The sequence below is a fragment of the Octopus sinensis genome, linkage group LG2 (genome assembly GCF_006345805.1).
Source record: "Octopus sinensis linkage group LG2, ASM634580v1, whole genome shotgun sequence".
In the NCBI taxonomy this organism is placed as follows: Eukaryota; Metazoa; Mollusca; class Cephalopoda; order Octopoda; family Octopodidae; genus Octopus; species Octopus sinensis.
Window position 1 is genome coordinate 69,453,779 of NC_042998.1, and position 26,313 is coordinate 69,480,091.

The 26,313-nt window shown below is 38.4% G+C and overlaps 1 protein-coding gene across 1 annotated transcript in view; it reads left to right on the plus strand.

The window, feature by feature from the left end:
* Positions 1 to 25,940, plus strand: part of LOC115232330 (sarcoplasmic reticulum histidine-rich calcium-binding protein) — a 215,233-nt gene extending 189,293 nt beyond the window's left edge. The window contains exon 3 of the mRNA XM_029802153.2: positions 24,210 to 25,940. Within this exon, the coding sequence (XP_029658013.1) occupies positions 24,210 to 25,356 (1,147 nt within the window). The 3' untranslated portion in view covers positions 25,357 to 25,940. The remainder of the gene's footprint in view (positions 1 to 24,209) is intronic.
* The last annotated feature ends 373 nt before the right edge of the window (positions 25,941 to 26,313 follow it).

The following is a 26,313-nucleotide window of genomic DNA, read 5'->3' on the forward strand; positions in this document are numbered from 1 at the left end:
GTGCTCCAGCATGGCTGCAGTCAGATGACTGAAACAAGTATAAGAGTAAAAGAGTGTATATATATATACGCACACACACATACATATATATATATATACACACACCCATATATATATACATACACTTACATACATACAGGATATATATATATATATATACCCAATGCCACCTGACTGGCTCCTGTGCTGGTGGCACTAAAAAAGCACCATTCAAGTATATATATATATATATATATATATATATATATATATATATATATATAGTTCTATAATTCCGTATTTAAACATTATTTCCTTAAATAAACTTGGAGATATATATATATATATATATATATATATATATATATAGTTACTTTTTTACAGTAGGTCAAAATTTATATTATTTGCCCACAGCTCTTCAATATCCTCCCAAAAAGCCTGAGAAACCTACATGGGAGCTCTTGATGAACCTACCTCATGGTAGGAAGCGCAGATGAGGGCAGCAACATCAAACTCCCTCATTCAACAAATGCCACATGTCAGAGAGGGTTTCAAGTAGTGAAGGTGCAGCAAAGCTAGTGGTGGTGCCCCAGCATGGTCACAGCTCTTGGACTGAAACTAGTAAAAGAATTAATAAAAAAAATAATTGACTAAAACAATCATTCATATTTAAAATAAAAAGCAGAAGAATCCTAAACTTCGCAAAGAGCTCATAATTTAATGACAGTCAGAGGAGTGGCTGTGTAGTAAGTAGCTTGCTTACCAACCACATGGTTCCGGGTTCATTCCCACAATGTGGCACCTTGGGCAATTGTCTTCGACTATAGCCTCAGGTCGACCAAAGCCTTGTGAGTGGATTTGGTAGACAGAAACTGAAAGAAGCCCATCGTATATATGTGTATATATATATATATATATAATCCAAACATGAACAAACAAGAAAAAATAACATGAGGACGTGGAATAAGTACAGTGTTATTGGAAAGGAAAGAGGATTTCACATTTTGAGTGGAGCTCTCCATCAGAAATATAGAAAAAGTCCAAAGAAGGGAAGACGGAGAAAGATGTCTGTGTGTGTGTGTGTGTGTGTGTGTATATGCTTGTGTGTCTGTGTTTGTTCCCCCAACATCACTTGATAACCAATGCTGGTGTGTTTACGTTCCCGTAACTTAGCAGTTCGGCAGAATAAGTATTAAGCTTATAAAGAATAAGTCCCGGGGTCAATTTGCTCAACTGAAGGTGGTGCTCCAGCATGGCCACAGTCAAATGACTAAAACAAGTAAAAGAGTCAACAATTGTTGAGAGGAATTGTATTATGAACTGTTGGTGATCTCTTAGCTTTTACTTGTTTCAGTCCTTAGACTTGGACCATGCTGGAGCATTGCCTTGAATTTTTAGTCAAAGAAATCAACACCAGTATTTTTTTAAACCTGGTACTTATTCTATTGATGTTTTTTGCTGAACCGCTAAGTTATGGGGGTGTAAACAAACCAACACTGGTTGTCAAGTGGTGTGGGGTTTGAGGACAAACACTGACACAAAAATATACATGTATGTATATATATTCTTTCAGTTTCCATCTACCAAATCCACTCACAAGGCTTTGGTCGACCCAGACTTTAGTAGAAGATACTTGATCAAGGTGCCATGCAGTGGAACTGAACCCAGAACCATGTGGTTGGAAAGCAAACTTCTTACCACACAGCCATGATATCTGTTTTTTATATTAAATAAATAAAATATACACACTCATACCCATACAAATTTAGTGTCTCTCCATGTGATAATAGGCCCATGAGGGTCATTTTCTGTAGCTTGAAACAAGGATTGAACTATTTGGGTTCAATGTTGTTAGAGAATTCTTCAAGATTTACTCAACCCTTGCTTCCAAATTGCTAGAAATCCAAGCAGAAGTTTATTAACATATAAACAAAACAAGTTCCTTTATATAAAAGTACAAGATCGACATCTCAACAGTAAATACTAAAATATGTGTGGGTTAGGTTACAATGTGGAGACTCGTCATTCACAAACTGCCAAAATCGTTCCTGTGAGTCTAATTTCACAATGAAAGTAAATACAGAAATATAAATTAATAGATTTATCTAATCCTAACCCATACCGTATTGGTACTCAAGTAGTTTTCTTACATAGACAATGGTAGGAAAGTCCTGGAATGTTAAAACGTTGACAGTCTCCCTCAAAATATGCACAGTAAAATAACCTCCCACATTTTTCAAGTTGACAAATGTTTCAACAACAAACATAAGATGTGCATCAATTGAAACTATGATAGTAACTGAACCAAAAACGGTAAACCATTAGCTACATCAGAACATGATTATTATTTGCCTATCTTCACTAGTATCACACTAGCACCTGTATAAAATATGGGAGGTTTTTCTGCCCCACCCTGTATTTAGATGTGTTGTTTTAGGTTTTGCAATACTTAATCTACATAGAATTAATTAGAGTTGAATCAATAAAAACCATTATAATTAATTAGTACAGAATAGCTATAGACCTTTACGGATATATCCAATTAGTATGATACAGTGAAATACACTAGTACCAAAATAAGTGGTGTACAAAATATTTAATTTCAACCAGATGTACAATAAATCTGACACTTCCTTGAGTTTATTCCAAACACAAAGATAATTCATACCATAATGTATTCACTTCCTACACAGAGGTCGTGTAACATCACCATAAAACAGTGTTCAGCAAAACCTATTTAAACAATCCAACCAGTGAGGGGGCCAATCAATGAGGCTACTGCTATGTAGTTGCTTGACAGGGTAGAAATAGCAACCAAGTCTCCCTCAAACAACACTCCATTACATTAACTCTTCAACATCCAGATTACTCTGTCAAATGTAATGCTTATTTATTCACATCATTTTTAATTATCATCTCATAGCTTTGAGATTTCAATAATGTGATTGTTTATTTTTACAATGACATTGTAGAGTAGGTGTGAGAGGCTAGATCTGGTTGGTTTGATCATAAAACAAGTACAGTATTTGTACCTGATATAGCCAGTTTAAATGCTAAAGAGTTAAAGGAGGAAAGGATACGTTAGCTAATCCAGTCCTATATTAACATAGCAATAATACTTTATGTTGTGTCTGGGGAGAGTCATTCTCTTTTAGTGCCTTATTATTTAACACACTCACCGGTAAAATTTCCACTTATTTCTTATTTTCTAAAAGAGAATGACTCCCCAGACACAACATAATATGCTTCAACACACGAACTCATATAAAGAATCTTGCAAACCAAATCCCAAAACGAAATTAATACTTTAGATAATGCAGTACAACTAAAATGATGGAATGTTCATGATTGGAATCTCCTTTCATCATAGATCAACTACAAGATGAAGGTTGAGCTAAGACTAAACAATAAGAACCAGCAAAACCTATGACCATATGTTCAGTGTAATGTAACCATTTCACTGTAAGCATGATAGTTGTCAGCTTCATGAAAATGCATGTCACACCACCACCAACCAATACATCCCACTTCCCTGTGCAATAAAACTTTACATCAGCAGCAGTGGGGTAGTGGGTTATGTTGCAGCATTTAGCAAATATAAAGTGACTAACAACTTCTTCAGTGTTTCTCTATCAATGTCATGCACCTTAAAGGATAAGATAACACATCAATGAGAAAGAGAGAGACTCTTGGTAGCCATTCCATCTGTTAGAAATAGCAGACAAATCTCCATTTTTCATCCTTCCATCTTAAGAAAAAAGAAACATTGGATAGTGTAGTCTTAAATAAATGAGATTTTAAATATTAAAAAAAAAAAAAAGATGAGACAGTCATAGCTGGGATGTCTTTGATTAGAGGTTAGCTTGATGAGGGCTCACTCGGGGCTAAGAAACAACATGGGTAAGATGTCAAATGAGTTGGTTTCAGACCATGAATTCATAATAAACTTGCTTCCTATTATGCAGAAGAAGCTTGGAGCCAACAGACATGGGAAAACCACCCAGACTAATGATGTCTGCATAATTGTTATTCACCATGGATTTCTACAGAGACTGTTGTTGCTATTGATGCTTAACCCTAGGCCAACCCTGAAAGGACAGATATGTGATTGAAGGTGTTTCTGTTATGAACATCTTGTCTTTTATTTGGACACACTATGTTAAGTGTTACATTATTTCAATGTATCCTTCTGTTTTGGGGGGGGGGGGTTTGAGATGGTATGATATGAGTTGAAGATTATTTAGTTACTATTCCTAACAGGTCAAGTGGCCACAGAAAGGTTCCTTCAGATGACAAAAGTTGTTGTCATTTGTGTTTAACCCCTGGTCAGCTCTGACACAGTAGACAGACTTATGACTAAAGATGCTCCACCTATGACTGAAACATCTTTAATCATAAGTCATACTAGACAAAATGCTTGGCTGCCAAACATGTTTTTGTTTTCTGAGTTCAAATATGACCAAGAGTGACTTTGCCTTTCATCTTCCTGGGGTCAATAAGCTAAGTACTAGTTGAGCACTAGGGTTGATGTAATTGACTAGTCCCTACCCCCAAAATTTCAGGCCCTTTCTACTATAGGCATAAGGGCCTGTCATCGTTATTATTATTTAAAACATTAGCTCTCTAGCATTCAGATCACTCTGTCAAATGTGATGCTTATTCATTCAAATCGTTTTGAATTAATGATGCAGGATGATGTAGTTTCAGGATTTTTATGGTGTGATCGTTTTAGCTTTAGAATGACATTGTAGGGTCGGTGTGAGAGGCTAGATCTGGCCAATTTGAACATAAAACAAAGAAGAATATTTGGGCTGGATATGGCTAGTTTGAATGCTAAAGAGTTAAGGTGGTGAACTGATGGAATCATTACTGCACCAGATGATGGTGCTTAGTGGCATTTCGTCCATCTTTGTCTTCTGAATTCAAATTCTATTACCATTGACTTTACCTTTTGGGATCAATGGAATAAGTACCGGCTGAGCACTGGGGTTGATGTAATTTACTTGCCTTCTTCCCTAAAGAATTTCAGGCCCTTGCGATTGTAGTGGAAAGGATTATTATTAAAAGCTTTCATCTGAACCTCAAGGGTATGCCCTGGCACTTGCCACTATATCTCTTTCTTCCTTTACTCAACCATCTCATTTATACTCTGATCTCTGTTCCTTGCGAGTATGCCTGGCATTTTGTCACCATCTCCATCCTGCGGTTTCCCACTCTCTCTTTCTCTTCCTGCACTTCCCTCAGGTTGGGTGACCATGTATTTTCTTAGCAGTAGCACACCTATTTCTGTCTTCATCCCTGATCTTTCTCTCTCCAGCCGAGTAACCTTGTACTTCCTCTACGGCAAGACACCTGTATCTGTCTCACTACCACCTTTTCATCATCACCTCCTTCAATGCCTCTTCCCCTCTTAAAAGTTTTTGTCATGCAAGTACTTGGTGACCCTGTCAGTGCAGGTGCCACTTAAAAGCACCACTGTAAAGTGGTTGGTGTTCAGAAGGGCATCCAGCTGCAAAAACTTTGCCAAAACTCACCTCGCCTGTGCTCGTGCCATGTAAAAAGCATTAAGTCCACTCTGCTGAATGGTTGGTGTTAGGAAAGGCATCCAGCTGTAAAAATCCTGCCAAAACAGTCACAAAAGTCTGGTGTAGGCTTTGGCTTGGCTGGCTCTTGTGGTAGCATCTCACCCATGCTAGCATGGAACACAGACGTTAAATGATGATGATGATGCAAGCTCTGTACCTAAATTCACATAATTAATTTGACTATCGTTAGAGCTGTATGGTCATATGGGTTTGTGATGCCCAATATTTATAGAATGGGGTGAAGTTGTATGTTCTTCACAAAAGAAGATAGAGGGGACAAAGAGAGAGAGAGAGTTGGGTGTCTTTGTGCTACTGAAGGGAACTAGATTGTCATGCCTCCCTTTTCAGAATGTTATCAAGTGCTTTGATTCATAGACAGAGAATTAATCCAAGGAGTCTATGAAAATATGTGTATATTGAGAGTTTCTATATTTGGTTCCCTCCTCTCTCTCTATCCATGCTTCCCTATATCTCCCTAGGTATGTTTATGTTAAGGGTTTACAAGGGTCTTATATTTAATTGGATCTATAAATAAGGGTGGCCTAACAGTTATTTTATGTTATTACTAAATTAGAGTGAATAACTCTTGGTGTAATCTGAGTGTGTGTGTATATATATATATATATACATATATATACACACACATGCACAGAAGGCTAATTTGCTGGTGTAATGGTAAAACACTTAGCCGCGTTAACAAAGGGATGTGGTTCAACCCCCATGCAAATAGGAAAACCTTTTCTATGTTGAGGGCTTATATACCCCTTTATTAGACTATTTTCCTTAGTCATTACATGGTGATCGCCATAAGCTTTAAGCTTATATAAAAATACCATTATTTTTATAGGATTGTAAACACGCCGCCATATAAAAAAAACCATTTGCACCAAAAGCATATTATAGATAAGGAATCTTGCATGTCTAGTGCTTTTTCATTTGTCAGAGTGTCGGAGACATTCTCCAGGGCTGTAAAAATAATCTCCTGTATAAGTGTCACTTATCACTAAATAAATAAACATACTCTCTACCTGATGTATTGAGTACCTTACTTTAATTATGGTTCCCTTCACATCTAATGGAATCTTCAACTACTATTGTGTGTGTGTGTAGTTTGAGCCTTTTACACAATGTATCAGTGAATGCTCAGATATATTTATTTTAAGAAAAGTCCAAAGTCTTCTCAGTGTTGTCCTGGGTCTCTGAACTGTTCACTCTTTATCATTCTGGTCTAAGGACTCAAAGACTCAACTTATGACATAAGAAAAACATGCAAGCACACACACACACACACTTGTTTTAGTCCTTTGACTGGAGTCATGCTGGAGCAACTACCTTGAAGCAGTGCCTAGTTTTTCTAAATCCGGTACTTATTGTTTTAATCCCTTTTACTGATCCGCTAAGTCAGAGATGCAAAAAAGCACCAACTGTAAAGTGGTGGTAGTGGTGGTGGGGGGGGCGCACAAATACAAACACTTCCACACAGTTTCCATCTAACAAATTCACTCACATGGCCCAGGGTTATTAGGAGAGATTTGCCCAAGGTGCTGTACAGTAGGATTGAAACCAAAACAACAAATTTGCAAAGCAAGCTTCTTAACCACACAACTATGCCAAAGCACGTTTGTACACACACACACACACACATATAGGTTCAAGTGTCCTAGTACGAGTGATGAGGTGTCTGTTTTCATGGAAGCTTGAAATACTGAGAATGTGTTCCATTTACCTTAGAAGAATTCTCACTTAAATATCATTGTTGGCATCACCGTTATTTCACTACATTAGTGTGTGTGTGTACACACACATACACACACTATATTGTGTGTGTGTATAATGATGATGAAGATGATGATGTGTGTGTGTGTGTGTGGGTGTGTAAGCTCATTTGTTGTCTGAAACAATTTTCCCTTAAATATTCATATTTACACTTTACACATTGAGTGTGTGTGTGTGTGTGTGTGTGAGAGAGAGGGGGGGAAGAGAGAGAGAGAGAGTAGCATATAAATGTGATCTGAAAATCCAGTGTTTGTGCCAAGATTTCAGCTTGTGTTGCCGTTGTCTTCACATTCCACAGAAACTGTCTAGATATTGGAGCGGTATTTGATGTGACAACTCTGACACAGATGCATTGATCTAAATTGGTCAACGACAGGATTAGAATAAATTCTTTTGTCAATTGAAATGACAATGTGCAAACATTATTTTGTTTGCATGGTGGATTCATTTCCTACGTGTGGTGTAAACACTTTGTGTTGGTAAATATGTATACTCTGAGCATCTTAATGTTTGCTTAAAACCTTATGAATATATGCATTTATATATGTGTTTGCGTGAATGTCTAAGTGTCTGTGTGTGTGTGTGTTTGAGAGAGAGATTTTATGGCTTAATGAACGGAAGCAGGGCCTTAACAAAATTTGTTCAGCAATTAAAAAGAGAAACCTGTATTAATGACATTTAATAAGTGACTTTTAAGCATTTACAAACTTGTTCCACTTACAATGGGACACATCTATTTTTCTATTTTCTTTCATTGTTTTGCTTTCATTATCAATTCCACAGTTATATGTACCTAAAACTAAATTCACCTGAGTGGTGGGGTTCTCATTAACTTGCACAATGTCTTTGAGACAGTTGTGAAGAAGAGAAGAAAAAAAAAGAAACCTGTACATCATGAATTGTTGCAGCAAACAGCTCTGCTTCAATATAGAGTTATCTCCCCTTCATACCAGAATTATAGTCTGAATACTTCGTCAAACTGGACTCCAGAACCAGGGGAAGTGAGGGGGATTATAAACAAGACAATGGTTTTGGGCTGCTGCCTGCATATGTGTGTCTTTTTCAGTGCTACTGGTATCATGTAACTCCAGTATAAACTGTTACATGGTTGGATAATCACTGACTAAATTGGCACCCAACCACGAAGGTAAACTGATCAGGGTGGGTATTAGAAACCCACCAGGATATACAGGCCCTGTTAAAGGGACTGGCAATTGTTATGGAGACACAAAGATACTCAAGACAGTGAAAGAATGAAATGTGAGAGAATTTGGGATAGAGATGGACCCCTGGTTGTTACTTCTTATCAGAACAACTGTGAGGGAGAGGAACAGATAGGGTTCCTTAGCTGTGATGGCCCAACCAATCTCCAGGACTCTCCCAGTTTGTAGGTGAGTACAGAAAGACAATGCTTAGGGGTGTGTAGTTAGGCTTCTACTGAGTTTTGAACCCACTCACTCAGATCCCTAGTTTAGAACTTCAGCCCAACTATATTGCCATAAAAGGCAAATGCCAGGTGTGAGCAATTAACTATGATCACCATAAAAATCATTAACACCTTTATAAACAGGATTCAATCAATCAGATTGGCAGACATGCTACTATGAGTGGTAGACAAGAGAGTAAGTTTTGTGAGTTTTTCTGCTGAATAGTTCTGACAAAGGTTCTAGAAGTTTGACTAAATGTTATAAAAAGCTGAGATATTGAACTCCCAAACAGAACTTCGAGTGCTACACAGGACTCAATCAGTTTTGTGATAGAGTGTTCTCACTCTTCTACTTATTCTGAACACTTTTCATACAACTGAATTGAAATATTTTATGCAAAGAAAAATTTTAACTGTCATGTTCACCATCTCATATTCAGATAATTGTTGGATGTACGTTAATGTAAATGTTCAGAGTAATAAATATAAAGAAACTTATGTGGTCAGTCACACCTAAACATGTAGCCTATCTAATAATGTGTGCTACTAATGATGTATTAGTGACTGAAACCAACAAACATGACAATCCATTGAAGGTGTATATCTCAAGAGGAAAACAAGCTGTGGCAATCAGCTTTAAGGTTGATTCTGACAGACTTGATTTCTGGCAACGTCCTTCAGCTTAGGGGAGGCAACAGTCATCTTGGATTACCCTTGCATTTAGGTCTATCTCCTTCACAACTAATGTAGTGATGCTGGAGATGTGAAGCCACAATGCCATTATAAAGCTTCAAGCACAGGTAGCATCTACCACAACAACAACGACCACACCAGATCCAAGATCTCAGGAGTGGTCGTTGCTGTTGCAGCAGTTCAAGTATGATGTGCATCTGCAACAATGACATACCACCGCTTCCCATGGTTTCTTCAACAAATGTTGCATATGCAGCAGAAATCATATTTGTTCAGTCAGTTGCTTTCTGTCTTTTGTGGCTGTCCTTTAAGAAAAAATACTCATCAATGGCTGTACAATTGAAGAAGATAGAATGGGATTTAAGGGCTGCAGGATTAAGTGAAAATATAGAGTGAGACCAAAGGTTCCACCATTGAAGAGTTAAAGTTGGATCAAGATATCCATGGCTGAAAGAGTGAATGGTTATCATGGAATTTGATAGACAACCACAAGACAGTAAAAGTATTTAGCAGTATGTGTACACACACACACACACGTTACTTTAGCCATAGGTGGAGTTTTAGGGATTTGTATGTAGATGCTACAATGACGTACACATCTCAAAATATTCCTGGTTTAACACATTTAAGATTTACTTTTGGTCGAATCATCAACTGTAAACAAAGCATTTCCGCTGAAGTTCATTTGGAGTTCATGAAAAACACCTGCAGAATTGTTTATTCCATAATTCTTTTAAAAACATTAAAACTGGTTATTCCATTTTCAGTTGATGCTTGATGAAAATAAAATCCTGAAAATATCATCATCATCACTTTTGCATGCTTCTGTGGGTCTGACAGAATCTGTTGCAGCAGATTTTCTATGGCCTGATGATCTTCCTGTCATCAACCATCACTTGTTTCCAGGCAAGGTAATATTTCCCATGGTCAGGGAGCTGGCAGAAGTGTTAGCACGCTAGGCAAAATGCTTAATGGTATTTCATCTGTCTTTACATTCTGAGTTCAAATTCCACTGAGGCTGACTTTGCCTTTCATCCTTTCGGGGTTGATGAATTAAGTACTAGTTGCATACTAATCAACTGGCCCCCTCCCCAAAATAAGTGACAGGATATTGTGAAAGGAGTGTGATTAGAGGGTGCAGAGAGGGAGTGCAAGTGAATGGCAAAAACCTGGGTATATAAAGAGTGGTGGGCTACTACTGGATAGCAATGATACAGAGAAACAGGGCCATGGAGGCAGGAATAGTGTATGAAGGAGGAAATGTGAGGAAGAGATGTGGAGATGTAGATTGGTTTGTTGGGGTAGGGTGTGTGAAAAGTTTTTTTTTACATGTGGGTAGAATACACAGGTTGGGAACTACCGGATAGGAATGATACAGTGAGGCAGGGCATGTGGATGGAACACACAGGTCAGGGGCTAACAGACAGCAATGATACAGTGAGACAGGTCCAACAGTACAGGATTGGGGAATGGGAAGTAAGCATAGTGGATGAAGTGGAAATGTGAGGAAGAGAAGAGATGTAGAGATATTGTTTGGTTTGTTGGGGTAGGGTGTGTGAGTTCTCTTGTTAAATGTGGGTGAGACGTACAGCGCTTCTAGAACTCAGTTTTGCCAACATGGGTGAGTTTTGTCAAGAACCTCATATTGCCAGACGTCTCAGTCCATTGTTATTTCCTCTGTGAGGCCCAACATCCTGAAGTCAGTCCTCACCACTTCATTCCACATCTTTCTGGGTATCCCTCTTCCATGGGTACCATCCACATTCAGTGATCAGCACTTCTTTATGCAGCTGTCCTCATTCATATGCATCACATGTCCAAACCAACATAGTCTTCTCTCTTGCCTGTTACATTTGATTTCTCTTATACCCAAATTTTCTTTCAATACATTTGACATATGTATGCACTGATGTTGCACATCCATCACAGTATACTGCCTTCCTTTCTCTCCAGTCTATGCATGTCTTCTGCATTCAGAGCCCATGCCTCACAACCATGGAGTATAGCCACTGGCACACAACCATCATACAGTCTACCTTTCACTCAGAGAGAGTCCTTTTGTTGCCAACAGCAGTAATAGCTCTCTGAACTTCCTCCACCTAAATCTTATTCTAGAAACAATACTTTCAGAACATCTGCCACCATGCTAATTTGGTCACCTAGGTAACAAACTATCTGCAACCTCAAGAGAGCCTCCTGGGCATTTGAGAGAATCTAAGTACCGTGTGCTGCTCTTAGTGCTTATTGCTCCTGCATATCTGCCACATACAAAGACTTCTTTATCTGTTAATCTACCTGTGATTCCACTGCACCTCTTAAGTCTCCATAGTTTACACTGGGTGTAACAAATGGAATTTCTTCCAACTCTTTTCTTACATATTGAGCAGGGCCATTTACCTGACAGAAAGAGTTTTGTCTTCTTTCTTACTAACAACAACTTTAGTCTTAGCTAGGTTAACTTTAAGGTCTTTGATTCTAGGTTTTGTTTCCTTACCTGGAATTTCTTCTCCATTTCTGCTAAAGATTCTGCAATAAGAGCAAGGTCATCAGCATATAGCAGTTCCCAGACACCCAGTTTTGAATTCCTCTGTTATGGCCTGGAGAACTATAATGAATAAGAGTGGGCTGAGAACGGAGCTCTGGTAAACCCCTACCTGTACGCTAAATTCATCAATGTATTCATAGCTGACTCTTACCTTACTGACAGCTCTAACAAGCCACTCCCTAACTCCTAACTTCCTTAGAGTTATAACAGAGCGGGGATATGCCTGTGTGTATGAGGGTTCCCCCACTACCACCTAACAACCAGTGTTGGTTTGTTTATGTCCCCTATGACTTGGCAGTTCAGCAAGGGAGATCAATAGAATAAGTACCAAGCTTTTAAGTACTGGGGTCGATTTATCTGACTAAACATCTTCAATGCAGTGCCCCAGCATGGCCACAGTCTAACGACTGAAACAAAGGTAAAATAAAAGAGTTGTTGATAAAAAAGGAAGAACATGTTGCATATATTCTAAGCAAAAAAAAAAAAGACTTGATGGTCACAGCTGGAATGTCTGACACTAACACTACTACTACCATCACCACCACTATGATACATTTTGCTTGTCCTTTTTCTTCACTTATAATTCTTCCACACATCTCCTCCTCCCCTTCCTCCACTCCTCCTCCTCTTTTACATCCTTACTACTCTTTCCTTTTGTCTATTTATCAAACTGTCTGTTTCTCCCACTTTTTCTCTCTATCTACCTCTCTCCCTCTGTTTCTTTCTCACTCTCTCCATCTCCCTTTTCTCTGTCTGTCTGTCTCTCTCTCTCTCTCTGTCTCTCTCTCTCCACTGTTAAAGAATCACATAACAGTCTGTGCTAGGTGGAAACTTGAAACAGATGGTGTCGCTATAGTTACATCCCCATCCTCGCTGCTGCCACCACCGTCACACCTCCGCCATCGCCTGCCTGGGACGATGAGTCAACACAGAGTTATATCGAAGTCTTTGGCTTTATTTATTAAAATGATGTTACCAAAACATTCTAGGAAACCTTCTCAACACCACCTCCCATAGATAAGGCAATTTCTGTGTAGGTAGGTGCATGTGTGTATGCATGTGTGTGTTGACGGAAGTTAGGTATCAAAAGTAAGTGGAATGAAACGGGTGTGAAACCTTTTGTTATCTTTGGCATCAGTTTGAAGTTGTTTTTTTTTGTAAAAGGAAGAAAAATTTGATGATGATGATGGTGTTTGTGATATTTCTCTATCAGTACAATGTCACAAATTGTAGCTAAGGTGATATAGGGGTGATGATGAAGATGGCGATAATGATCACCATGGTGATATTCCTAATATAGGCACAGGGCCTTGAGTTATATCAAATAGTGATAATGGCAATGCTAGTAGTAACTATAGTGGTGAAATCTACTGAACCAGTACATTTCCTACTTGCCAGAAGGCTTACTACATCCCTTTCTTGACTATGATGATAATAATAATAATAATACTAATAATAATAACAATAATAATGCCCTGATGCAGCACCAGGCAGTGGCTCTCATGGCTTCCTAAGTGATTGGAAGTGTTATCATGTACATTGTTTTGTCTTGGTATAAAAGATGGGCTACAGCAAATATTCTGCTCAATACCACATATTTGCAAGTCAGTTGCTTGACCATAACCAGTTGAACATGTTCCTTAGTGGCTGACGCTATGTGTATCTCTGATCATGAGCAGAAGTAGTAGGGGAGCATCGTAACCATGTGTTGAGGGGAATTCTTTGGGGTTTGAATAATTCACCTCTGGAAACATAGGTTCTTTGTTCAACATCCTTAACCCTTTAGCATTCAGATTATTCTGTCAAATGTAAAGCTTATGTATTCACACCATGTAAAATTAATCTTGCATCATTTCATGGCTTTGAGATTTCAATGATGTGATTGTTTATTTTTAAAATGACACAATAAGATAGCTATGAATGACCATATCTGACTAGTTTGAACATAAAATAGGTAGAATATTTTGGCCGGATATAGCCGGTTTAAACACTAAAGGGTTAAACAGTCCTTATTCAGGGACTTCTTGAGCAGGATGGCTTACTCAACCTGAAGAAAATTCAAACTGAGCCCCACCTGCAAGGTCATGCGCTGTTTATCTTGACACGAGATCACCATGTCATGCATGAATGGTTGTGATGCATGTGCCTGGTGGACCCTTATCAGATGTGTAGTCATGGGTATACTGGGCTTCGTATATTTACCCCAGTGTCACTTTGATGACATGCACTGCTCTCTCAATCAATCATCATCATCATTTAACAACTGTTTTCCATGCTGTCATGGGTTGGGCGGTTTGACTGGGGACTGGCAAGTCAGGAGGCTGCAGCAGGCTCCAATCTGATCTGGCAATGTTTCTACTGGTGGATGCCCTTTCTAATGCCAACCACTCTGAAAGTGTAGTGCATGCTTTTTACAGGCCACCAGCACAGGAGCCAGTCAGGTGGCACTGGCTACAAGCCACAGCAAACATTCTGTTCAATACCTCAGATTTGTTTATCAGTTGCTTGACCTTAATCAGTTGAGCATGTCCCTTAGTGGCTGACAATATGTGCATCTCTGATCATGAGCAAAAGTAGTGAGGAAGCATCATAGCCATGTGTTCAGAGGGGTTCTTGGAGGTTTGAATAATTCAGCCCTGGAAACATGCAAGGTCATGAGCTGTTTATCTTGATATAAGGTCCCATGCCACACACATATAGTTGTGATGCATGTGCCTGGTGTACCCTTATCAGACAGGGAGTCCTGATAGGTATATTGGACTTTGTATATTATATTACTCTAGTGTCACTTTGATGGCATGTGCTGCTCTCTCACTAAATAATGATAAGTTACAAATTTTTGCACAAGGCCAGCAGTTTCAGAGGAAGGGGAGGCAAGTTGAATATATCAACCCCAGTGCATAACTGGTACATATTTTATTGACTCTGAAAGGATGACAGGCAAAGTCAGCCTTGGTGGCATTTGAACTCAGAATGTAAAGACATGAAATTCTGCTTAGCATTTTGCGCAGTACTGTCTTAATGATAAGCAAACCTGGGCACCAAACCATTAATCGTTAATTAACAAAGTTAACATTTTCGTTAACAATTTAACTTTTAAGTTAACTTTGGAAATCATTATCAGACTAATTAACTTCCGTTACATTAAGCTTCTGTTAACTGAAGTCAACTTGAGTTAACTTCCGTTAATTTCAATTGAATCGAAGTTAACAGGTTTTATAGTTTTGGTACTTTTTAGGTGGTTTTAGAGCAAAAACTGGTTTTTTGTTTGTTTTCTATGATAAAAATTAACGTTAATGGTTTATCGATAACCTACATTACATTAGAGAATAATTAACTGATTAAAGGTTATCAAAGTTAACTTTTTGATTAACAGTTAACATAGTTAACTTTTCCATTAACCATGCCCACCTTTGATACGTAGCAACCAAGTTGCATCCATGAAAACAAATTTCTTACAAGAAATTATCTGTCTTTAAGCAGCTGAAGTCTAAACCTAAAATGACGCCAAAAATGGCCAGCCTGATGTCATCTTATAGGTCAGTGGTTCTTAGCTGGGGTTCATATAACCCCTAAGGGTCCACATAGGATTTTGTTAAAATTTATCTCTAATAAATTGGTTTTATTTCCACAATACACCAAATATAAAAAAAAATTTTTTATACAATTCCTAATAATATTTAATCATAAAAATATAAAAGGAATTTTAGAAACATTGAATGACTATAAGGGTCCATCTGAATAAAAGGGGAATCAAAGGGGTCCATAGACAAAAATGTTTAAGGACCATTACTTTAGTTTGAGTGTTAAGGTTGACCTCTAGGGTCAACTGTAATGAGTAAATTTCAAGGCAATAATCTTTGTAGACTGGGTACCAAATATATAAATATCTGGTTGCAGAAACCTAGTCTGAATAGGGCAGCAGAAATCTAAACATGACATCACCTTTAGATACAGTGAAAGGAATTGTTCCATCTCTTACAATATATATGACAAATGTCATCTATGGGGAGCTTTTTAAGAAGTTTGCTTCCCAACCACATGGGCTCAGTTTCAGCCCCACTATAGATTGAAGCAATTCAATGTTGCTACACGAGATGTCTTTTAAGTGATGCCCTGTAATCATACATTTCACATGGCTATGTGTGTTGCTATTTTGGAATAACATACCTACACAACACACACATACAAAATATATTTTCATATCTTATCTCTCTTGACTCAATAAATCAGAACACAAATTTTCTCTCGTATGCATAAATCAAGTCTCAAACATTATCTCCCTTGAATGGAAAACACTCTTGGCCAAGTGTCTTCTAATATAGTCCCAGTTGACCAAAACTTGCGAGTGAATTTGGTAAACAAAAACCAGTCAGAAACCGTGTGTGGTGTGTGTGTGTGTGTGTGTGTGTGTGTGTGCGTGTGTGTGTATGTGTGCATGCTTGTGTCCCCTGGTCTTGACATGTGATAGTTGTAAATGAGGGTCACTGTCATACAAGTAGTTGCCTTCATTTCCAACATTCAGAGAAAACCTGTCTGGCCATGGGTAAGTATTACCTTGCTTGCGAACTGGAAGGGCATCCGACCATAGAAAAATCTCCTTCAAGAAACTCCATCCAACAGCAAGCATGGAAAAGTGGATGCTAAAATGATGATGGTCACAATAATATATATATAGATGCCATAGACATCTACATATCTGTAGCCACTAAATTTTAATTGCTGCAAGTAAAAACTATGGTATTCTGAAAAACACCCGCCTTATCTTACAAAATGGCAAAGATAAAATACTATGAAATTTCAGTAAAAAGACAGACCACCAGATTGCAGCATGTAAACCTGAAATTATTCTGTTAAACAAAATATGACAATAATGTTCCAATTATTTCTATAAAAATATCAAATGACTACAATATTGTACAGAAGTTGGTGGGGGGAGCCTCAGGAATTACATTAACTTATCTGTTGAATAAAAAACAAATCTATTACCGCAGTTAAGGAATGTGTGTAATCATCTCGTTTGGAATTGGTACAAACTATTAGGAGAGACAAACATTTCTGTTAGGACACTGACAGACACCCTGCCGCAACAATTAGACTCAATTAGAAGCTATTACCCTCTTTATTTAGTAGTTGTTGGTTCTAATATTGACACAAAGTCTGAATTTGTTACAGTCAACAGCAAGCTTGCTGAGTTAAACTAGAATAACAATATTAATATTACTTAATAGTATTGAGTCCTATTTTCTCAATTACAGATAAGAAACTAGGGTTGATGTAATTGAGTAAATTCACAGTGATGATCCAGCATGAATTCCATGTAAAAACTATAATTGGGATATAATCAGAATCTAAATTCCAAGTTAAGGGAATTAATTTAAACCATGTTCATTTTCATCTTATCTGATAAGAACTCACATCTCTTAGAACGTAACTTTTGTTATCCTATGCAAAACCGAAAAAGATTTGATGCAATTTTTTTTGTACATATTGTGCATGTCTCTTGTGAGGGTTAGCTTGTGTGTGTGTATGCGAGGCCAGGAACCACTCTAGGCTCCAGTTGTCTGTCTTGACATGGTCTCTACACCTGGATGCCCTTCCTAACACCAACCACTTAAGAGAGTGTACTGGGTGCTTTTTATGTATATATACATTCAATGGGCTTCTTTCAGCTTCCATTAACTAAATCTACTCACAAGACTTTGGTTGGCCTGGGGTTATAGAAGATACTTGCCCAAGGTACCACCTGTGGGACTGAACCTAAAACCAGGGTGTATGAATGTGTGTGTATACGGATGAGCTTGTTCACAGTACGTACTTGCATTCAGACATTTGTCAAATGTAGGCTTACAGTAAAAGACCCTTGTCCAAGATGCCACATACTGGGATTGAACTCAGAACCACGTGATTATAAGGTGAACTTTTGTATATACTTTTACTGAAAGCCTCTAATTGCTCAAGGTGAAATTCTGAAGAGAAGGCCTGTGAAACATAACAAAGAACAACATAAACAGATTGTGCAGAGGTTGTTAGGAAACCTGATACTACGAATAAGACAAGAGCAGAAGGAGAGAAAGTTCAGCGTCACCACCATCATCAAAATCATCACAACTATCACTATCAACAACAATATCATCACTAGCACAACCACCACCACCACCATCATTACTAACAACTACACCCACACTACTACCCTTCCCACTATCATCATCTGTGACCACCACCATCAATAATGTCACTGTCTTTCCCCAAAGCCATCATCATAGTCATCAGTCTTAGTCATCATCATCATTCATCAAAAACAACAAGATGTTATAAAATAAACAACATACCTGCCTTCAGACATAAAATGTAGAAATTCTTTCACAAGTGTGTGTGTGGATATGTATATAGATGTATATAGGCATAGGAGTGGCTGTGTGGTAAGCAGCTTGCTTACCAACCACATGGTCCCAGGATCAGTCCCACTGTGTGGCACCTTGGGCAAGTGTCTTCTACTATAGCCTCAGGCCGACCAAAGCCTTCTGAGTGGATTTGGTAGACAGAAACTGAAAGAAGCCTGTCGTACGTATATGTTTGTGTGTCTGTCCCCCCAACATCGCTTGACAACCGATGCTGGTGTGTTTACCTCCCCGTAACTTAGCGGTTCAGCAAAAAGGATTGATAGAATAAGTACTAGACTTACAAAGAATAAGTCCTGGGGTCGATTTGCTGGACTAAAGGCAGTGCTCCATCATGGCCACAGTCAAATGACTGAAACAAGTAAAAGAGTAAAGAGAGTAAGATGTATACTAGAGTACCTGAACCATCAATAAGGACAGAGCTGTTGTTGAAAAAAACTGTACGTGATGAAGAAGGTTGCTAATGAGAGTATGAGAATGTAAATAAAATTGCCAAAATAACAGGAAAATAAGAAAATTCTATTTCCCACTTGCCAAAATGTTATACAGATTTGATTATTTAAATATGTACAATATATTTTTGCTAATGATTCCCTCATTATTCTACATTATTTTATTTTCTACAATAAATGCTCTGCCTACTTTCACAAGTGTTTTAGATGTATATTCCTATTCCAAATTACCAAGATATATAAGGCAACAAAGCTGGCAGAATCATTAGCACATTAGACGAAATGCTTAGCAGTATTTCGCCCATCGCTATGTTCTGAGTTCAAATTCTGCCAAGGTCGACTTTGCCTTTCATCTTTCCAGGGTTGATAAAATAAGTACCAGTTGAACACTGGGGTCAATTTAATCGCCTCTTCCTCTCACCCAAAATTTCAGGCCTATTAGAAAGGAAAATTACCAAAATATATGCATATATACACATGGATTTATGATCTTAGAAATGGGGTTACATACATTTTCTAAAGGTTTTCAAGCTGGAAAGCGGACGTTAAATGATGATGATGATGATACCTCCATTATTGGATTTTGATACACCATCATCATTTTGTTTTATTTCTGATTTTGGTATGAGGCCAGAAATATTGAAGGGAGGGGTGAACCTATATCAACCCCAGTACATATGACTTTTATTGACCCTGAAAGGACGCTTTCCATCCTAGCATGGGTTGGCCGATTTGATTGAGGACTGACAAACCAGATGGCTGCACCAGGCTCCAATCTGATCTGGCAGAGTTTCTACAGCTGGATGCCCTTCCTAATGCCAACCACTCTGAGAGTGTAGTGGGAGCTTTTACATGTCACTGGCATGAGGGTCAGTCAGGCGGTACTGGCAACGGCCATGCTCAAATGGTGTTTTGTACACGCCACCTGCACAGGAGCCAGTCCAGCAGCACTAGCAACGACCTCACAAGAATGTTTTTTTTTCGCGTGCCACCAGCACAAGTGCCAGTAAGGTAACGCTGTGACACTGGCAACGACCTCACTTGACTGTTTCTTAATAATAATGATAATCATGAAATTATTGTGTATAGTGCTCAGGTGCACTACAACTTATTAAAGGTGCACATGCACCTCATTAAAGGTGCACATGCAGGACATAGACTGGACTGGGAAGAGCAAACAAACATTGTACTGACTGATAATACAGGCACAGGATTTGTTGTGTGGTAAGAAGCTTGCTTCCAAACCACATGGTTCTGGGTTCAGTTCCACTGCATGGCACCTTAGGCAAGTGTCTTCTACTATTGCCTCAGGCCAACCAAAGCTTTGTGAGTGGATTTGGTGGATGGAAACTGAAAGAAGCCCATCACATATATGCATAAGTATATACCTATGCATGTGTGTGTTTGTCTCCTACCACTGCTTGATAACTGGTGTTGGTATATTTACATCTCCGTAACTTCGTGGTTCAGCAAAAGAGATTTATAGAATAAGCACCAGGCTTTAAAAAAGTACATACTGCACTCAATCCATTCAAGGGATGCTCCAGCGTGGCCACAGTCTTAATGGTTGAAATGAGTAAAAATGCAAAGCAAAAGATGCTTTATGAGAGCAAAATGGCCAACCTTCACCTAACAAGGAGTGCTGGGTCAACATCTGCTACTCACAGAGGAATCATCACCTGTACTCCATTCTGGCATGGGTTGGATGGTTTTACAGAATGCCACAGGTCAACAGACAATGTCGAGCTCCATTGTCTCTTTCGATATGATTTCTACAGCTGGATGCCCTTCCTAATGCCAACCACTTTACAGAGTGTACTGGGTGCTTTTTATGTGACACCAGCACCAGTGAGGTTGCCAAGTGGCTCACAAGACAACATACCCATCCTTGCATTGAAGTGGGTGAAGTATTGAGGAAAATGGCTTATGCCATGTATTGAGAAGCAAAGAGCCATCATGGGAGGATAGGAACAGTTGCTTTGCTGTAGAGGAGATACATGGCTACCGCAGCTGGAAAAACGAAAAGAAGACTGAGGTGTCGAGTGTCTGTTGTGAACTTGTTGAAAATAAATCATTGCTAGGCAAGCCAAAAATTGCCAGAATATTGTGCAATAAATGCAGATTCTAAAACTGTGTAAACGGTAAATTTGGTGTGTGCACATTACAGGAATATCTACTGCTGAAGCAATGTGTAGACTGGCATTAATTGGTGATATTATACCCATCTTGGTAAAAGTTATGGCGTCTGTATGATAACGATATGGAATTTCTCGACGGATTAACATGTAACGTAATATCAGATATACTTAGAGACGGAGATAGAATTGTCAAGAACGGTGGTGGTGTTGGCACAAAGCCGTAAAATAGAAATATGAGGTCTTATATTTGTAATGAAATGATGGGGAAAACTTTGGTTACTCAAGATTAGCCACGCAATTATTTAACAAAAATCTCCTTGTGGTGCTTAAAATCTCAAAATATACAATATTCAAGGGAAGTAACTTCTATAAGGGCAGCTGATTGAAAATTTTGTAAGGGTATCTTGGAGTTACCTCCCTTGCTCTTAGATTTCAAACGTCCCTTGGAGATTTTTACGTATTAAAAAGATAATCTCAGTTTACGCTTATTCTTTTTGTAAGCCTAGTACTTATTCTATCGGTGTCTTTTGTCGAACCGCTAATGTTATGGGGACGTAAACACACCAACATCGGTTGTCAAGTGATGGTGGGGGACAAATACAGATAAACAAATACATTATACATATATATATATATATATATATATATATATATACATACATACACACACATACGACAGGCTTCTTTCAGTTTCTGCCTACCAAATCCACTCAGAAAGCTTTGGTTGGCCTGAGGCTATTGTAGAAGACACTTGCCCAAGGTACCACACAGTGGGACTGAACCCGGATCCATGTTGTTGGGGAGCAAGCTACTTATTCAAGGACCTTTTGAGCAGGATGGGTTACTTGACCTGAAGAAAATTTTAACAGGGCCCCACCTGCAAGGTCATCTGCTCTTTATCTTGATATGAGATCACAATGTCGCGCACATATGGTTGTGATGCATGTACCTGGTGTACCCTTAGCAGACAAGCAATCATGATGGGTATACTGGGCTTCATATATTTTACCCCAGTGTCACTTTGATGGCATGCACTCCTCTCTCACTCAATAACAATAATGATAATAATAATTATTTCTTTATTGCCCACAGGGGGCTAAACAGAGGAGACAAACTAGGATAGACAAAGGGATTATGTCGATTACATCGACCCCAGTGCATTACTGGTATTTATTTAATCGACCCTGAAAAGATGAAAGGCAAAGTCAACGAAATACCGCGAAACATTTCGCCCAGCATACCTTATGATAATAATAATGAGAATAATCCTTTGTACTAAAGACATAAGGCCTAAAATTTTCAAGGAAGGGGTTTAGTTGTTTACACGAACCCCAGTGCTAATTTTATCAACCCTGGAAGAATGAAAAGCAATGTCAACTTTGGCAGCATTTGAACTCTGAACATAAAGAGCTGGAAGAAATGCTGCTAAGCATTTCATCCAACATGCTAATGATTCTGCCAGCTCACCACCTTAATAACAAAAATAATAATGGTTTCAAATTTTGCCACAAGGGCAGCCATTTTGGGGGAGGGGATGAGTCATTACATCGACCCCCAGTGTTTCGCATATTCTTAATTTATCAACCCCAAAAAGATGAAAGGCAAAGTAGACCTCGATAGAATTTGAACTCAGGATGTAAAGACAGATGAAATGCTACTAAGCATTTTGACTGATGTGTTAACAATTCTGAGAGCTCACTGCCCTAATAATAATAAAAATAATAATAATAATTATTATTATTATTATCATCATCATCATCTTAGTGAACTGTTTTCATTCATATTTTACTATGTCTTTCTCATACAATTTTCTTTTTGAAGAACATGCATTAACAAGGTACCCATTTATCTACTAATGTTTATATCTATTTCTTTTACATGGAGAATTTCCAAACTTCTTTTATCTCCAGATAAAATATCAACAGAACGCCCATAATGTTAGCTGCTTTACTATCATATATCAGCATGTTGCTTTTGTTTAATCCATTCTTAGTGGTTCTCTCATTACTACTTCAACAAGTATGCTGAAGTATATACATCACTAGGGAGGTTTAATAAGATCAAAACATATCCAGATTTGTCTCCCCTACATTCTTTTATTTATTCATTTAAGAAATGGGGCTGCAGTTATGGTGGGGAACTGTCTTGAAGAGTTTAGTTGAACAAATAAACCCCAGTGCTCTTCTATGTCTCTTTTGCCAAACTGCTAAGTTATGGAAATGTAAACAAACCAACACTAGTTGTCAAGCAATGGGGTGGAACAAACACACAACTTACATGATGGCACGGGTTGGACGGTTTGACTGGGGACTGGCAAGCCAGGAGGCTGCACTAGGCTTCAATCTGATCTGGTAATGTTTCTACAGCTGGATGCCTTTCCTAACGCAAACCACTCCAAGAGCGTAGTGGGTGCTTTTTATGTGTCTCCAGCATGGGAGCCAGCCAGGTGACACTGGCATCAGCCACATTCGAATGGTGCTTTTTATGTGCCACCAGCACAGGAGCCAGTCGGGGGTGCTGGCATTGACCACATTCAGATGGTACTTTTTACATGCTACCGGCACGGGGAGCCAGTCAGTTTCCATCTACAAAAGCCATTCACTTGACTAAGGTGCCGTACAATAAGACTGAACCCAAAACACAAGCTCCTTAACCACACAGCCATGCCTGCACTTACAAGTAGAAATAAATTAAAATTATATTAGATTAATATTGTAGTAAATCTTCCTTGCCAACATAACATGGCAGTTCTGGTTTAGGATGAATGTTGCTGTAATTTAGCCCCAGGAGACATCGTCCCCAGCTGGCTATACGATACAATCTGTGTCCTTATATTTTTGAACAAGGGAATCTAGCACAAAACAATATCTGTGTATCGCGATTTCCAGGTTATTTCTCTTCATCAGCACAGAATAATTGTTCGGCTAGATGATGTCTCCTGGGGCTAAATTACAGCAACATTCGTCCTAAACCAGGACTGCCATGTTATGTTGGCAAATAAGCTTTACTACAAAGTACTGTTGCTGAATATCTCACGTTTTACAAATAGTGATTTTCTAGATTAATATTGTTTTATCTCACCATAGGCTTATTCTTTAAATAGCTGGAGGCTTTTTTTTTAAATGTTCCTTGTATTAAATATATTACTTCTCCCTTAACTTTTGTTGTCACAATACTCAATGTTGCCTTTTTTTCCCCTTTTATATACTTTCAGGTACCTCTTGGCACAAGGTGCTGACAGACAAATACTCACAGACAATGGAGAAAGACCACTTGACTTAGTAGAACCCACCGACTTTTCTACGATCAAGGCAATGCTGGAAGATGTTGCAGCTTCATGTTCTCAAGCAGACAACAGTGACGAGGATGATGATGACAATGACGACGATGATGCTGACGATGATGATGAAGGTGAAGGAAATAGAGGCAGGCGTCGAAACTACGGTGATGACGAGACCGATGATCATGATGACTATGATCATCATAATGACCATGGTGATCGTGATGAGGAAGATGATGATGATGATGATGAGGGTCATCATCGTGGAGGTAAAGAGAACATGCATAGAAATGCTAGACTCCTTGAAGATGAAGATGTCATGGGTGATTTAGAATATGTGTCACCGGATGAGGAAGATGAGGAAGAAGAGGAGAATCGCAGACGAAGAAGATTACGGCAATCAGAAAGATCTCGGTCCGGCTCAAAGTCAACGTCTGAACAGGAAGTCCATTACAGGAGTGAGGAGGATAGATTAGATATGGAGGATTCAGAGCTTGAACAGCGAATGCCCAGACAAAAACATGAACAATTTTATGGCAGCCAGGGAGAAGAAGAAGTCAGTGATGAGGAACACTTTGAGCTACAAGAAAATTACTATCAGCAGAATCCTGACTTAAACTATGATATTGAAAATGAAAATGGTGAATTTAGTGAACCACCAAGAGAGTTTGAAGAGGATTTGTCAGACAGAAGTGGTGATCGTGAATGTAGACAACGTCCTCAGAGACATTACATCGATGGGGGTTCTGATGATGAGAGGAAAGGGAGGTTTTATTACGACATCGAAGGCGAGGAGTCAGATGAATTAAACAGACATCGTCATCCTGCAGAGCATGATGATCACCATCCATGTGATTCAGGGGAAGAACGTTATTATAGAGAGACTAACAAAGACGCAAACAATAACAGCAACAACGAGGATTCTCAGGCAATACAGTACAACTATCAACAGTGCAGCAGTGAATTTCGAGGTGGCTCAACAGAGAAGGAACAACTCAGTAATATTAGTGAACAGAGTGTAAACGAACATCTACATCTCCCCAAACCTGGTGAGATTTCTGCTGATGAAATCACAGCCTAAACGTTTACCAGTGTTGTATGATTGCGTCTCAAGTGTGTGCGTAAAATGTGGTTGAGTGGACGAGTGTTTTCAGAACATCGTTTTAATTTAAATGAAATTTTTTATCAAAGATTTTTTTTTAAACAAAAAAAAAGTATACATATTAAAAATGCAATATTGAAAGAAGAATTATTATGATTGTGTATAAACAGTTCCAGGAAATGCCTCTCTCAAGAGAAAAGAAAAACAATTTTCAGATTGTATTTTCTCTTCTTTTTCTACCATTATGTCTATGCAAATGAAGAATAGATTTTTTTAAAAGATTTTCAACAAAAAGAGTCAATATTTAACTGTAAATGGTATCTTTTTTTTTTCACTTTTAATTTATTGAAAATGACAGTGATTAAATTTCTATTTCGGATAATAAAGGTTCTATTGATATAGAACAGCCCCTCCTCAATACCATATTTGAACCCTTATGGCCAAAGAAGGACCGATCAAGAGAGAAAATAATTCTACCAAATAAATATACCCCACCCACTCTCCTTTAAAATAAAACATGAAATAAAACCAGAAACAGTAATGGCAGCAACATTTTCCATTAAGAATTGTTTGTTATTTTCTCCCTCTTATTTCAATTATTCTCCTTAAAATGTGAACATGAGATGGTTCTCCCTGGATTAAAAAATAACCTTTAAAAAAATCTATGAAATAGGTGCAGCTATGGTTGTGTGGTATGAAGTTTACTGCTTGACCACATGGTTCCAGGTTGAGTCCCACTGCATGACACCTTGGGCAAGTATCTTCTATCATTACCGCATTATAGCCTTGTGAGTGGATATGGTAGAGGGAAACTGAAAGAGGCTTATCATACATGTGTGTCTGTGTCTGTTTTTGTCCTCCACCACTGCTTGATGACTGGTATTGGTGTGCTTATGTCCCTATAACTTAGCTGTTTGGAAAAGAGATGGAATAAGC